Here is a 16,793-nt window from a genome sequence, read left to right as displayed (position 1 = left end):
TAAACTTATCTCTGAACAAAAACAGCTTCAACCCTCTGACTTCAGTGGCACCCTGGTCGTGCTCGACGTCACAGGCAGTCAACATTGTTTGGTGGCAATTCAGTAGCCAGCAGCCTGGTAAATGCTCAAGACAAACGAAATTTGAGAAAAATAACCCACAACAGTAAGTTAAAACTGCTATTAAAGTGGGTGGGGAGGTAAAGATGGTGAGTCCTTTCAGCACCGGGGCAGATACAAACCATTGTAAAAGCCCGGCAGATTCCAGAGAGCCTCAGAGGGGCCTCTGTGTGCACATCAATCTGTTCAGGAGGCTTCCCAGAGCCCCCCCATGCTGTTCCTCAAACCCATCACCCATCACCTTCTTTCCCTAAAAACTCAACTATTCAGTCTCATTAAAAATCATAAGCTCAGGAGTGCTCACCGCTCCCCTCAAGATCTCAGACCAAGTGAATCACCAGTGATACAGCGGCAACCAGCTCCAAGGTTAAAGCAACAAACCTTGAGCACTTACAGTATACAGCAGCTGCATGGGGCGATGCCAACTCTGGGATCTAAACATCACGGTGGAAATAAAGACTGGTCTTAAAGAACGTCTTTACCATCTTCTGTTTACGTCTGCTCCTCCTGGAATTACACCATGCATAAACTCAGTTATGCACAACACGCACATTTCACACCACCTACTCCAGTGTAAACCACACACAGACAAAATACTAAAACAAACAAACACACCGGCTGCTGACTAAAGACAAAGCTTAAGTCAGTTTGTGCTGCCTAAGCATGCCCATGGCTGAAATACTGAAGTGCCTTTTTTTTTTTTTTTTTTTTTAAACTTTTGAGGCCTTCGTTAGAGGCCCTGAAGACACAAGCCAAAATCTTTGCTATAAATTAAGTGAACATACAACAATAAAAGTTCCAGAGAGCAGCGATTGTTGCAATACCAAAACTGTTCAAACACAGACAGCTTCCATCAACACAGTCTGAACAGTTACGACCTGGTTTCCCTTCAGTCCCAGCATTTAATTGCCACTGAATCTGCTACACATTTAAGCCAAACTCTTCTACCGGTGACCAAATACTCTACACAGTACAAAAAGGAACTGAGAACACTATGCTGAGGCTACTTCCTTACACAGACAAAATACAGAATACCTGATTAAAAAGCATTTTCTTTAGAAATCTGAAAGAAACAAACAGGTGGATGCTTCAGCTGCTAGTTTGGGTCGACATATCAGGGGTTAGCTACAAAGAAAGTTCTAAATGAAATTTTATATCTTGGAGATAAAGCAAGGAAGTATTTCTGAAGGTTTCTTAATGTGGTTCATTAACAAAAATCTCTTTAAAAACCTTCTGTCGTGTATTTTTGTAAACAGTGAATACCTACACTACTTTGATGTAATACAGAAAACCTAGTTACTCATCCCTAGCATTTCTCCCATTGTTTTCCACCACTTTGTTCACAGTGACAACAAACTCAGCTCATTCACTGAAAGTGTTCGACACAATATGGCTCTAAACTGAAAATGCACATTCATGGATATTAATTGCCCTTGGGAGGAAACTCAACACACGTTAGAGCAGATGACATTTGGCAAATTAGAGAATTGCAGAAAGTCTGCAAGAAGCAAATCAGTTTGGTGAACTTAGAAGACTGAACTGAAAAAACAAATCAAAAACAAACTAAAATGGCACAAATGTGATGACGAAGAATGCAGAATGCAACAGCCCGTTTGGACATAGAGGGACAAGACCAATGCTCTTCTGTGTTATGTGCTTAGTGTAGCCGTTCAACTCTTTCATTTAGAGTTACACTGTGTGTAAACTTGTATTGCTGTATGTGAGACTGTATGTGTATATATGAGAGGATCAGAGGCCTGCCGTGAATGAGAAGTTGGCTGCTAATTTGATTCTACTACGTGAAGCTCTTCTGCTGGGACTGTCCATGGACAGGAGGGTCTTTGTGTCAGGGGGTGGTGGTGCTCTGGGGTCTGCAGAGTCATCTGTGCCGCCATCACGCTTCGCAGGTAGATCAGCTGTGACGTCTGCCGGTGCCACCACATGTTCATCACTCTCTGAAATGAATACAAACAAATAAGCTTACACTTAACTACAGATGGAAAAGGTGCAAATAAGACTGAGCCTTTTATTTTTATACCACAAAAACAGTATAAATCAAATGGACCACCTGTTGGTAGTGGAGGAGTTCTCTCCTCAAAGTGAATCAGATCCGCCTGCTGGACGATAACGGGGTCGGGGTGAAGCTGAGGCGACGGTAGGCAGGATGGAACAGGGCCACACAGCAGGTCCACTGGAGACGACAGACACAGCAGCTCCGACTCTGCAGCTGCATCAGCACCGGGAAGGTAAAACAAAATAAAATCAATTAAAAAGGATGGCCAACACTTTTCTGCTGGAGGTCTCGACAACAGCCAAGGAAGAGGAGGAGAGGATGATGCAAGACATAAACACTAAAAACTGAGAAATAGCCATTGAGCCATTTTTTTTTTTGTCAGGCTATAAAAGCTTATTTCAGAACTCCTGATTTTCTTCAGTATATCTTTAAAGACTACAAAAAAAAAAAAAAAAAAAAAACAACAACCAAAAAACTAACTCTTGAGCAGTCATGTATGACTTCCATTACCTGGACTTTGAGTTCCAGATGTTGCACTGCTAATCGGGCTGTCTCTCGGGCTCTCGGTGTTCTCCGGCTGGGGGCTGTTGGGAACTGAACAGCTTGGTTTTGCTACAACACACAGACAAAGCACTTTAATTAGAATTTTCTTACAATGCACAGCCACCATCTCATGAAATCACAACCCAAAAATCACCTTCTAGTTTGATCACTTCAGTCAGCGCAATGGAGCATGTCAATAACCCTAAAGTTCAATCTGAACTTGAGAAAGATTCCCAACACCTTTACCTTTCATATCGTTCTTCAAAACGATAATCCTCTTGTGACCGTGCCCTTTGATCCAGATCACCTGATGAGAACAAATCAGAAACTGAATGGTGAGAAATGATAGAAATGAACACAAAAGTTCAGGACATGAACAAAAACGATAAATAGAGAAAAGGTTTAAGGGTTTATTTAGATCAGTGTTGCCCACACAAAGACTACTTGGGCTGGTTGCCCATGTCTATTATCAGCCACCAAAGTATATATGGTGTGTCATTTAAAAACATTTTCAACTATAAACACAACCATGTGCCATCCCTTTACTAGTGAACAATCCTCTCACACTTACTTTGAAAGAACCAGCTCTGCCCTTCCAGTTTTGCATTTTTTCCCCCACTATCTAGCATTCTTGTCAGGTTGCCATACTGTGATATTTAATATTTATAACCTTCCCTCAAATGGATTTTTGACTTAAACTCCACCATCTTAGGCGGTGCTGGTGACATTAGTCTGTCTCCTGCAAACTGGAGAGCCAATCTTACCAGAACCTGCAGCAGGTGGAGAACTACTTCATGTATATTCTGAACTCACTAAGCTGATTTCAGAACTCGGACTACTATCATCAGTAGGTGAAGCTGAATTCATCCACAGGATGAGATTCTTGAGAGGGAGATGAGTTTTTGAAGAAGTGAAACTTTTAAATAAAAGCTGTTTGGGAGCCCACACTCATATGCACACATAAGTCCATGTCACAAAAAAGTGCAAATCTAAATGAAAGACTGTTCATGTTTTAGAAGGATTCCTTATAGAGGAGCTCCAGTCTCTACTGCAGTAACTATACCTGCGGAATCGCACTGAGCAGCTCATCAATGCTGGTGTACCCACAGACACGTGGATCAAGGCTGCAGCCTGTGAATTTGTTGTACGCTCCCTGGAACTCAGTCAGGAAGATCTGGTTGTAATGGTAGGTGTGGAGCAGCGCGCGTACATTACGAGCAAACTGGTAAAGCCTGGTTAGCCTCACAAATTCTTCCCCATGACTGCTGGCAGCTTGAGTGGTATCATCAGTTTCCTCGTGGTACAGCTGTGAAAAGATGATGATTATGGATCAAGCACAGTAAAAGTATTGAGAAAAAAAAAATCATCAAAGAAAACTCTCATACTCACCTCGACCAGGTATGGAAGGCTCTTAAGTAACTCGCCGAGAGAAAGGAACCCATATTCACATGGGTTTAGCGCAACTCCGTGAACGCTTAGGTAATACTGGCTCAGCTCCTCCACCTTCAGACCCTTGGCGACTTTCTCATCTTCTTGGGACATGAGCAGTGCCACTAGCTGTGAGGTCAGAGAGCGCAGAGACTTCCTGTTGATCAGCTGCACTTCCCGACCATCCGCGCCATCCACCACCTTTTAAAATGCACAAAGTGGGTAGTTAAGAATAGCTGAAATTGTGCCTTAAGTTATATGAAATGAGACTTTTTACTGTTTACTGTGATTTTAAAAACTTTCTAACCTCCAGGATGACTGACAGGACTTTTGTGCGAGACTTCATTTTGTGCGTCTAATAAACTGGCTAATTTATAATGAAGACAAAACCCTTGAGACAACATCTATCAATTTTATTTTTAACAGACATGACCACATGCTTCTGCCTTTACAAGAAACATCTGACTGTCAAGTGAAGCTCCATTTTTATTATTTTATTAAACTAAGCAACAGCGAGCTTCTCAGCAGATAAATTTACACAGCTTCCCCTGGGGATGTTTTCTTCTTTACCTTGACAACGTGGCAGAGTTTGGTCAGCAGAGCAGGCAGGGAGCTTGCGTCGTAGTCCTGCAGGCGTAGCCCGTAACCAAAGGTTTTGCTGTACTCTGTGAGCAGCTGGCTTACAGGCAGACTGGAGTTTTTCTGAGTCCGCAGCAGCTTGACCAGCTGAGCTGCCAGAGCTTTGATACGCTCAACCTCAGTGAGAGACAGCACTTTCTCCTCACCGCACTCCAGCACCTGATAAAGGACGAGGGCATTAAATGGTAAGATTGCTTTTCATGAAGACCAAGAGTCCCAGATATCGTAATTATATTTACAAAGACAGTTCTATCCAAGCACTCAAGGGAGATGCAGGAAAAAGGAACCTGGCCTGATCCACTGAATGAAATCAAAAGGCATGGCAAATCCTCTTAAGTGAAAAATAACCCCATGCCATTCATTCCCAGAAGTCTCATCACCAAAGCAGCATCAGTTCACTGTGACTGATGCTTGGTAAATTTCTTACGCTGTGTATATACTGGAAGTGATTCGATCGTCGTGCATCGCCTCGAAGCTGCCAGTAAAAGTTTGTTTAAACTCCCTTGTAGCTGAGCACTGACGAGTGCACAAAAGCAAAAACCTACTGCACGCCACACTCACCATCAGGACATCAGGGATTGCCTCAAAGAGCTCAATGAGCTTGGTGAATCCATAGTGGCTGAGCTTACACTGGCGACCAAAGTGGTGGTGGTAAGTTGGTATGAACTTGCTGAAGGGCATTCGACAGTGAGGCTGGTGGCGAAGCAGGTCCACCACCTCCTTCCCAAACTGCTTGGTACGCTCCAGTTCTTCCATAGTACGCTCTGGTAAAGAAAAAAAGAAAACGACTTTAGTGATAGGCAACCAAAATGAAACGCATCATTACATTAAAATAAAATTAGGTTTCTCAGGTTAACAGTTTCTGCAGGTAAGGAGATCCTTTTTAAACTCCAGTCTAATGTGCTTTTAAATTCTACATCCAAATACACAGTTATCCGCTCACCCCTCTTAGGAACTGAGATGACTGTGTCGGTGGGCTGTTGTGTGATGGTGATGGTGGTGTCAGGGATCTCCGTCAGCAGATCCATCAAGTCACATATCCCATAGTCAGTTACTCTCCAGTCTCTGGAGAAGCACCTGATTCACAAAAGAATGCATTACAGCACCCACAACACTAATAATTCAAACAGTTTTTCCGCTCCTATGAAACTAACACACACGTCCTATTTATGTTTAATTACCAATGGTATGCCTGCATGAAGTCCTTGATTGCCACTTGTTTGCTGGCTTGAAACTTAAGCAGTTTAAGCAGGTCTTGGGTGAAGCGTTTAACTTGAGCTCGGTGAGTTAGAGTCAGTAAACGCTTTGTACCCATACCCAAGATCTGTTGGTTAGGAAAAATAAAAACGCATAAAATAAACAAAGACAACATGAACAAATACATTCGTTCAATCAGAAGATCATCACTGGGTGGACCTCATTAAAAGTACCTGCAGAACATGTGGCACGGCCTCGAGGAGCTCCAGCAGCTTAGAGAAGCCGTAGTCGGAGACGCGGCACTGCTTGGCAAAGTGATGATGATATGAGGGAATGAATTTGCTGATTGGCATGATGCATGACGGCTGACTTTTTAAGAGGTCAATAATCTCTCGGCTAAACTGGATGAGCTGTGGATTGCCGACTGGACTCTTGCAGCGTTGAATCCATGGCTCTGTGTGACAATTTTAAAAAAAACCCAAAACAAACAAAAAAAAAAAACTGTTAAGGTGAAATGGTCTGCCTGAGCTAAACGCAAACTGTCTGACAATTTTACAAGAACTCATATCAGATGGCTAAAGAGTTTAAAAACAAACAAACAAAAAAAACAACAACAAAAACACACCCAAGATGAGAGGTCTGAAAATTAAAACTCCCAATAAAAAACAGATTTGTAAATGTACTTACCAGAGTTTGGCGCCGGTGGTTTATTGTTGATCCACTTGATGACTTTGAAACCATTTTGAGCTGTGACTACTGTGATACTGGGAACACAGGTGACGAGGTGCTCCAGAGGAACACCACCTTCCAGTGACTCATTGCCAAGCTGAAGTGGTCTGAATTTTGCTGCATAACAGTCTGGAAAACTAAATGGAAATTAAACTTTTTAATAACTAATGACAGAAAATACACTGTAACATTAAAAATGTGTACACGTAACAGGTAATAAACCAGTTCTTACCTGAGGAGTGGAAGTGTCCCCTGATGTGACTGCAACAGACTGTGGACCTCTGAGGCTAGTGTGCTCAGAGACGTCACAACAAATGGGATTTTATAGGAATCAGGGTCAAAGTCTGCCTCACTGCAAAAAAAGAACAACAGTCAATGATGGAAAAGGGTCAACTGACTCTGCAATAAAGGTTTCGAACTGTTGTATACCTGAAGTCCTGCAGTGAATAGTGCTGTCTGCAGACAGGCTCATGGTACTCCAACTCCTCAAACACAACAGGACTCCCACTTGCTGAGGAGGAGCCCTCCTGGGATTGGGAAGATCCCAGTGGACTCTGACGTATTTGGCTGTTGGACAGAAGGCACACAAACCTTGAGCCTCCCTGCTCCCGCACTGCAACCAGCTCTGGGAGCCGATACAGATCGCCAACCACGAGCTTACGGGAATATCTAGAGAGAGCAGGGCAGAGTTGGAGTATATACTTTTACTACAGTTTTTGCCATCTCATTTTTTGAATGCTATACTCAAACACCAAATGTGTATGCAAAAATTTAAAATTTGACAATAACGAGTTTAGAAAGATACTGACTTTTTCTCATAAATCTCAGTGAACTTGAAAAGAGGAAGGCAACTGGCAGGAGCATCTTGAAGAATGGAGATTATCTCTGGGCTATAAAATAACAACCACAAATGTCACCACGATAGACCAAACAATTATTTAAATTTTAAAATTTCACAATGTAACCAACATATTAGAGCTCCAAACTAAACTATATAATAAACTGTACCTGAGCATGGCAAGAGATTTGTTGCTGCCACCGGTGATCAGAGACACCTGAATGCGTTTGCCTCCGATCTTGTAACGGTGTAGGCCGCTGACTGCACTAATGGCCTGCTGCAGTGACATCATCTGAATTGTGGCCTTCAGCTGGTAGTCAGTGTGGGGGCTAAGCTCCACACTTTTTACCTAAACAAAACAAGTTATACCACAAAGTTATTCTGGGAGGAAAGGGCAAGTAAAACACACACACTACTTGTGATGTGAGCAGAACACCAACATATGTATTGCATGAAATATTGGTATAATTTGACTACGCTTTACCCTTCCGTATCGGGAGAATGTGTCATTTAAAGTTTGCTGCAGATCCTTGCGAGACATTCTGTAGTCCAGGTTGGCAACCTGGATCTCTGCTCCCTCTGAGAAAGGCTCAGAAGCTTCAGGACAAGGGCTACGAGGGGCAGCAATCAGAGGTGAGGAACGGCTGGATAGGCAAGGGGATGCACTCCTTATGTTAGAGAATGGAGAGATGCAATAAAAACATAATTAAAATGACATTTATCATTATCTATGGTTTATAATTTGCATGCAGCAGTAGGTAACCTGGAAGACCAGGAGCCCTGAGATAAGACAAGGGGGCTGAAGCTTCTGTGTAGGTTCAACTTGCTGAAGGCGGAGGGTGTGCTAATCTGGAACTCCCCTGAGTTCCTGTCCACTTGGTCAACAGGGGATTCAGTTGCACTTTGAGGGCTGGAGTCCTCTCTGCTATACAGAAAGATGAACAACAGGGACATGCAGATAAACAACATGATGCAAACATGACAAACATTTTATTTTCAGTTGAAAATTTATTCCCGCCATCTCTGTGTGTACCTCTGCCTGTAGATGGATTCTACAGTGAGCCCAGGCTTAGTTAGCTGCTCCAGTGCTCCAGCCTCACCATTATTCTGGGTCGAAGAGGAGGCAGCACATCCCTTTTCCAAGTGCTGAAAGCTCATTCTGGCCTTCCCCTCCAAACTGCCCAGCTCCTGGATCAAGCAGGGAAGGCAGAAGTTAAGTTGTAGATATTGACCTGCTAGATAATGGTCGTATCCATCCTGTCCATGTGTGGAACAGGATGGTCAAGCGATTAGTTCAAGTTGTTATGAAATATGAATACAAGCAGAACAGAGAAACTCAGAAAAGACCATGGACTGCTGTTTAACTAGGGATGAACATTCAAAATGCCAAAGGAAGAAAGAACTGCTTAGAGGTCATTTTCAGGGAATTTCCTGCACCACCACCACCACCACCACCACCAGCAGCGGGCTGCTACTGCTACTGCTACTACTACTACTGCTACTACTACTACCACCACCACCACCGGTTTCAGATTAGCACCAAACAAAATCTCCAGGACTATGATCAGGGGTGCACATAAGTGGTCCGCAGGTGCGCATTCGCTGTCAAAATAAAAGACGCGCACCACATAAGAAGTTGCAACGCGCGTTTGTGTACATAACATTTTCTGGAGGAAGACAGACATTTGTTTAGAACTCTTAAAGATGTCGAAGAAGCAAGCTCCTTTAAGCAATTACTTTGGTGTTCCTCCACCTCCAAAGAAATGTCAGAAGGAGTCCGAACCGCAAAAAAGCACGTATTCTCGGAAAAGTGGTTGCAGGAGGTGAGCTGGCTTCAAACAAATGATGAACGCACAGAGATGTGGTGCAGAATATGCTGTGAAAATCCCACTCTAGCAGACAAAAACAGTGCCTTGCAACACGCGTTGCAACTTTTTATCTGGTGCGCGTCTTTTATTTTGACAGCGAATGCGCACCTGCGGACCACTTATGTGCACCCCTGACTATGATCAAATATTTTAGACATTTTTATTTTCTCCAGGTTACAATATATTTTTGCTTATCAAACAAATTTCATAGACGTCAGTTAAGTAACGTAACTACGTAACTGTGCTTGCTTATGTTCTAAACTCACCAAGGGCCCATACTGAGCCAAGGAAAACTCTTATTTTTTAATTAACTTGACTGCATTAAAGGGTATAACACTGTAAATTGCTCCGATATAAAAGGAATACTGAGACAGTTTTTCAAACTTTTCTGCTACTTGCCCTCGCAGCAATGAGAGCAGCACACTATATTTATAAATGTTTAATGACCACGATAAAAGAACGCTATGATGAAAATACTGTGGTAGTCCCATAGCGTTTCTTTGTTTTATTGTGAGCCTCAAATATAAAAACCTCTAAGGCTTTATATACAAAAAAAACCCCAAAAACTAACAAAAAGACCAAAAAAACCAAACAAACTAGGCTTTAATGTTTTCATTCAATTTTGGTGCTTAAAGAGAAATTTAAAATTAGAATTTCTCCTTACTGTTTAACTACAAAGAGACTTAAATGTCCATCCCTAGTTAATTTATGGGTCAGCTTTTTTCCCCCTGTTTGTCACACTGGTTACAAACGAACCAGAAAATGACAAACCACATCAGCCACTAGAGGTCATTTTTAATCATAGCAGAAATCAGCACTGTCCAAATTTCTCCAAAATAAATTCATTAATTTAAAAAAAAAGAAAAGAGGAAAAAAAAGAAGCTTATAGCAGCACATAAAGCAGAACCTGGACAAAACACACAAAATGGCAGCTCACAAAGTACATCAGCACTGATATACTGAGCAAAACCACAGACAAAGCTATATGGCATTCATGCATTAACATGATGACTGACGAGCAGGAGAGTAGCGGATTAATGAAGGACAAGCAACACATATGACATGCTACAAGCTATCGCAGGCAAATGGCAGGAGATAACAGTTACAAGCTGTTAGTCAAAGCAGCAATTAGAAGGTCACTGGGGGGAGGAGAAGCTACAGTGATTTACAAAGCAGCCCAGACAAAGAGAGATGGCAATGGAGGCTGAGGGGAAGCAGGCACAGATGAGTCTGCTGACCTGATGGGGCTTGGCTGGAGCACCACCGGGAGGCCCACTGCAACCCCTCCTGGGGCTATAGGGCCTTTCAGCCACCGGACCAGGGGTGTGGCAGGGGCGGGTTGCTCGCCGTGGCCTTCTGGGTGACCTGGGTGTCTCCAGGGGCAGAAAAGAGAAGGAGGCTATAGATGGGGGAGGGCCAAACATTGAATCCTGGGTTTGAGAGCTCCGGGCCAGAGTCTGAGGCAAGTGATGGGGCTGAGAACGAAGCTCAGACTCAGGACTTGCATCGTCTCTGGGCCGCGGGGAGAAGGAGAGGCTGATTCTGTGGCCAAACACATCCTCATTTTCCATTCGCTTGCGGGCACGTGTAGCTGCCTCAGGGCTGCCAAAGCGGAGGACTGCTGTGCCCTGGGACACACCAAGTACTCTGCCGCCACAGTTGTCTGACAGGCGGCGGAGCCTGAGCTTCACAGCGTTCCGCATGTTCTTGTCACAGTTGAGAGGGAGGTTGTGCACATAGAGGAGGTTGAAACTGGGCTGAAGGAGGGGAGGAAAAGACACCGCGGCTGTCTGGTTTGTATTATTTACACTCAGAAAATAAAACGTTTATTTATTTTTTACTTGGGAAAAACAAGTGGGAATGGCCGACAATATTAAAGATTAGTAACAATTAATGATTTCCAATTCCCACTATTAGATGAGTAACTGTCAATCGTATGTGAAATTCACATTCCAGCTGCATCACTCTTCACATTTGGCAAGTTTACATTAAAATGAGATTGTCCTTTGTTAATTTTGTTAGTGTATACTTACCTTAATAAAAGGACAGTTTAAAAAGTACTCTTAAAACCTTAATGAAGCATTTATGAGGCCTACCTGCGCTTTGACAAGCATGCGTGGTGGCAGATCTGCTGTTATCTCCTGAAAGGGCACGTGGCTGTTGGCATGCTGCAGTAGAGCTGAAGATGTGTGGCTGCCATGAACCAGGATTACATGGAAACCATGGCGATGACGCAGGTCACTCAACTCGCTTGCAAAATTCACATCAGCTGTTAATAAAAAGGTGACCTGTGTTATCACAAATGTATGCGAGTTAACATGGGTGTAGTTCATTACAAGTAATCGGAGGTGAACTTACAGGATACCAGTACAACAGTTGCAGGTGCAGTGTGCGTCTCAGCAAAGCGCCGTAGGCTCTGACGAAGTTTGTCATCTGCAGCATTCTTGGCTGTGGCATTAATATGTGCAACAGTAACCTGTAAAAGTACAATTATTAAACGTCTGAATTATTCCTCCTTTTAGGCAGTGACTGAATACACACTCAACAACCTGTATGGATGTTTTAAAAGTGCGTGATGTGTTAACACAGAAATCACAAGCTGATAAGTCAAGCTAAAAATAATGAACGCACTACTTATTTTAACCTCTCCAGGACAAGCTATACTTAATGTTATATAACCAATTACCAGCATGAAGAGGACTCCGTATTTGTATTGCCATAATTACGGTAATTTCAAACTGCTTTTAATGCTTGAATATTACTGATACCTGGCAGTTGTTGAGCTCTTGGATGACAGCTTTACTCTCCTTGCTAATATCACAAACGCAAATGAATTCTGCCTCACGATGACCCTGGAAGAAGCGGTTGCGAATTCGTTGGACCACGGCCCCAGCAGAGCGTCCACTGGGGACGCTGCAGTTCTCAATGTCCCAAAAGACCCCGACCGGAGGGATGCTGTCAGGACCAGAACCCTCTGGTGATCCTAGCAAAACGATCATTTTAAAGCACACTCAGGTTTCTTGGAAGTTTATAATTAATAAAATAAGTTCAGTTTTGTTGCTGATTTGTACTGCTGCATTACTGACTCCACTAACCATATTTCTGTCCAGTCTTGCCAAGACTGGTTGATGGCATGAGCATTTTGCCATCGGAGAAGGTGCCACAGCCATTACAAATAGGAATAGGAATAGGAGCAGTCTGAGGAATAGGAACACTTGGGTGCACCTTGTCTGAATCTGCCATCAGACCATTCATAGGCTGCAAAAGGGTACAAATTCAAGATGTTCAAACACACAAAAAAAGCAATAGCAAGAAATAGGCAAAGCGATAAAAGCTTAAATACACATGATTCAGCTCAACATTGTGTAAAAAAAATACATGCATCTTTAGGCCACACAAATTGAATGAAGAGAGATCAACCAACCTTCAATAAGCACTCCTGACAGTAGTGCGCCCCCTTCACACAAACAGTGCGTTCAACATTTAGGTGCATAGGATTAGAGAAGAAGTGTGCTGAAGTGGCTGTAGTAGTGATGGTGCTGGTGCTTGGGTGACCACCGAGTATACTTCCTTGGGATCTTCTGGCTGATGCACTGCAGTCCACACCGCAGGTGTAAAAGCCAGAAGAGGTCAGGCAAGAGCCATGCAAGCTAGCAGGTAGAGAGGAAACGGAGGGGAGAGAAGATGCCATCGGTGCTGAAGAGGGAAAGAGGCTGGCTTGACTGAAAGGAAGAGGTACAGCTGGGTAGGTGTGGAGAAGCCCTGAGCAGCAGGGGAGGTAGGGATGTGATGAAATGGGTTGAGAGGTAGCAACAGAAGAGGACAGCTGAGGTTTGCAACCAAGACTGAATAAAGGATCAAAAGCTTCACCTCCAGTGCCACAGCTAAATTTATGTTTATACTGATGAACAGATGAGGCTACAGAACAAGGCCCGGACCTACTAGTACTGATCGGTGCTCCCAGAGACCCTGGGGCCATATAAAGCGAAACAACTCCTGCAGCATTGCTGCCACTACCAACAACACCTCTGCCACCCAACAACCCAAAGCCATCTGTGTTGTTGTAGTCACAGTGCTCGCAAATGCTTACTTTGGGGCTAGCCCCCTCTTGTTGCTGATGAGGTGGTGGCAGCTGTTGTTGGAGGGAGTCTTGTGCAAGCTGAGGGGGAGGCGGCGGCAAGCAGGGAGGAGGCAACGGGAGAGAGGACAGAGAGAAGGGCTGGGATAACTGGGAAGAGGAAGTATGGTGCAGTGGTGGAGGAGGGACATCTTTCAAATCCAGTACAGCCTTTCTGTTGTCCATGTGATTGCTCTGAATAAGAAGAAAAAAAAAAAAAATTGCTTCACATTAGTTCTGTGAATTTCTTGTGACTTCACAAAGGCATAACAAAGGCAAATCTATATGAATAAAAATATAAATAAAAGATTACGACATTTAAAAAAAATAATCTAAAAAGAGATCAACAAGCAAATGTTATTATTGGATAAAGACAAGCTGAGTAAATACAAGATGAACTTATTAAATTATTATATTTATTCAGAGAAAAAAGTTATCTAACACTACCAGGCCCTATGTGAAAAGGCAACTGTCCCCCTTCTTAAATTATGAATTAACTGATAACCACATGTTTTGGAAAACTGAATTCAGTTTCACTAGCCAGAGTCAGGCCTGATTATTCTCAGATCAATTCTCAGATGAATTGGCAAATTCCTTAAATAGAGAATGTCCGACAAAGCGAAGTAAGAAACTAGATCTCAAAAAGCAACATATTATGCCACATTCTAAAAATACTCAAGAACAGATGAGAAAAAGTCACTGACATCGATCAGTCTGTAAAGGATTACAAAGCCATTTCTAAGGGTTTGGAACTCCAGTAAACCATGACAAAAACCATTAAGTGCAAATTGAGAAAACCTGGAACAGTGGTGAAACTTCCCAGGAGTGGCAAGCCTCCCAAAATTATGCCTTGACCCAGCATTTATTAAAAAAAAACAAAACTGCAGGCCTCACTTGCATCAGTTAAAGTTACAGCAGACAAAACTATCAGCATTTTATAAAAAAGATCATATCAAAAGGTGTGATGGTCTGGGGCTTCTTTGCTGCTTCAGGAATGGATGACTAGATGTAATTGACAAAGTCCTGAAGGAGAATGTCCCCCAATCAGTTTGTGCTCTGAAGTTCAACTTTACTTGTTTTATGCAACAGGACAACGATCCACAACACAGTAGTAAGTCCACCTCTAAATGGCTCAAAGTCTTTGGAGTAGGCTATACAAAGCCTATATTTAAATTCAATTTAGATTTTTTGGCATGAACTTAAACAGCCACTAATGGTTGAATTAAAACAATTCTGCTACAGAAGAGTGGGACAAAATTTCTCCACAGCGGAGTGAGTTGCATCTCATTCCCAGTAAAGTGTTATCCACAAACACTTGCTGCTCTTGCTGGCAAGGGTGGCACATAGGGCCTGGTAGGTTATCTACCCTTTTCCTCACTTAATAAATTAACTCCTCATTTTAAAAATTGCATTTTGTATTTACTGTTATCTTTATCCAATATTACAATTTGTTAGATCTGAAACATTTAAGTATGACAAATATTTTTTTTTTAAACTCAGTAAGGGGGTAAATAGTACTGTACAGCAAAAAAAAGAAAAAAAAAAGAAGTTTACATTAATGGTTTGATAGCATGCCTGAAATATTTTCATTTTAATCTCTCGTTTAGAAAACAGTTCAGTTTCTCCATTGTGCTCCATATGTCTGTACTGATAAACACATACTTTGTCTGTCTGATGAGGGGAGCTTGTCTCATCTGTGGAGAAGCAGTCCTTGAGCTTCCATAGCAGTGTTGAAGCCTCCGTTTCGGTGTGACCGAGCCATGGGAAGGATCTAGCGCCACATGTTGATCTCTCCTTTCCCAGTCCTTCCATCATACGAACCACAGGAGTCTTTCACCATACTTGCATCTCTCTTCTCTCTCATACTTTCCCAAAGAAACGAAAGTTAAAAAAGTTTACTACAGTCATGCTGAATAATTCCCATACGCGACGTTGACACCGTGGTTAAAGTTCGTACCAACTCATTTATGATGACACAGATCGCAGGTGACTAACCGTGGGCCTGACAGCACAGCTTCAAAACATTACACATAAATAAAGGGTAATCTCCAACGCCAAACCTTTACAAATTCGACGGTTTCAACAGTTCCTCTTAGGCTAATGTCAGAAGCGAAGCAGTATGTAAACTAATCGATAAGATGATAACTTAGCTCAAGCTAGCTAACGTTACTTTCATTTAATTTACTCGTTGGCTACGTCGGAACTGGCCTGCTAAGCCAACTAGTCTAAATACCTAAATCTAGCCATTAAAAGAGAAACTTAATGGCTTGTCTTTAGCTATTTAAGCTAACAACTGGGTATTAATGTTTAGCTTGTTTGAGCGCACCTGCACATAGTTGCTCCCACAAGCTATCCTTCGAGATCCTTACGAGAGAATTGATACTGTTCGGTGACAGCGAGGTAATGCCAAACAAGCTCATTATTTACCTGAGAAGCTCACGTCTTCTATATCTTCCTCAAAAGACCATTCCCTATCTGTCTCCCTAGAAACGCGCACCTTTTTGTAACCTACTTCTGCCGGAAAGCAATTACTGCTGTCGTAAAACTCGTTCCTATTGTCTGAATCTGTACGTTTCTCAAGTACGCGAGTCCGTGCTCGCGTTCTTGCTAGTCCGTACTTCGTAAGTTCACGCGGGAGTCCGGACTTTCAGAGAACGTCCTTGATGATCTCAGCTCGTTTTAACTACCATCCCCTCTGAATTTAACTGCTATTAACATTTGCAATGGAAATAAGACATGGTATAAAAAAGTAAACATGATGTAGTAGATTTCAGATAATTGTAGAAAGATAATTTTTTAAAAAGTAAGCGCTTTTACATATGATCTGTTTCATAATGTCTAATAAGCTTCATACAGTTAAGCACAATCACTACACGACAGAAACACAAGCCTGATCTCTCTAAATAAAAATAGTGTACAGCTAACAAACAGGTCTCATGTTAGAGTGCTTTTATTTTTATTTTAGTAGACACACGAAACTTAGAATAGGCTGCTGGGGTTTGGAAGACAATTGAACAAATATTTAAAACATAATTTGATCATCTCTGGAGCAGCCTTCAGGATCATCACATATTAATATGCTGTTTCCACTCCCAGTGAAAATCTTTCCTCCTCACTTAAAAATATTTTTAATGTTTAATTCAGAGTCTGCAAAGTAAGAATGGCACATTTTCCATCAGGGGATATGACAGTTTAAATATTTAGTTCAAAATATACTGTAAGCTCTTCAAGTAAGACTAAAAAAATTAAATAAAACGTCCAGTTATGAAGCCTAACTTTACTTTCAGCCAAATCAATTTGCTC

At 42.3% G+C, this 16,793-nt stretch overlaps 1 protein-coding gene across 8 annotated transcripts; it reads right to left on the bottom strand.

Annotated features, from left to right (window-relative positions):
* Window positions 1-362: 362 nt before the first annotated feature.
* marf1 (meiosis regulator and mRNA stability factor 1) lies at window positions 363-16,066 on the bottom strand. 8 transcript variants are annotated; one of them, XM_013276679.3, is made up of 27 exons: window positions 15,918-16,066; window positions 15,153-15,355; window positions 12,798-13,685; window positions 12,469-12,631; window positions 12,142-12,356; window positions 11,732-11,849; window positions 11,470-11,642; window positions 10,612-11,130; window positions 8,539-8,693; window positions 8,269-8,430; window positions 7,990-8,173; window positions 7,676-7,854; window positions 7,477-7,557; window positions 7,097-7,336; window positions 6,900-7,019; window positions 6,626-6,804; window positions 6,172-6,392; window positions 5,923-6,065; window positions 5,685-5,818; window positions 5,303-5,505; window positions 4,673-4,900; window positions 4,064-4,303; window positions 3,738-3,980; window positions 2,921-2,981; window positions 2,642-2,743; window positions 2,186-2,344; window positions 363-2,072 (listed from the first exon to the last, which is right to left on the bottom strand). In XM_013276679.3, the coding sequence occupies exons 2-27, from the start codon at window positions 15,303-15,305 to the stop codon at window positions 1,867-1,869; spliced, it is 5,469 nt and encodes a 1,822-aa protein (XP_013132133.1). In that variant the 5' UTR covers window positions 15,306-15,355; window positions 15,918-16,066; the 3' UTR covers window positions 363-1,866. The 8 variants fall into 8 exon arrangements, with proteins under 8 accessions (XP_013132133.1, XP_013132136.1, XP_013132137.1 ...); XM_013276682.3 differs by having other exon boundaries at window positions 8,269-8,427; XM_013276683.3 differs by having other exon boundaries at window positions 10,612-10,746.
* Between the last annotated feature and the right edge of the window lie 727 nt (window positions 16,067-16,793).

This window comes from Oreochromis niloticus, linkage group LG6 (assembly GCF_001858045.2).
Source record: "Oreochromis niloticus isolate F11D_XX linkage group LG6, O_niloticus_UMD_NMBU, whole genome shotgun sequence".
NCBI lineage: Eukaryota > Metazoa > Chordata > Actinopteri > Cichliformes > Cichlidae > Oreochromis > Oreochromis niloticus.
Note: the sequence above shows the minus strand (reverse complement) of the source record. Positions and strands in the feature narration are given on the sequence as shown.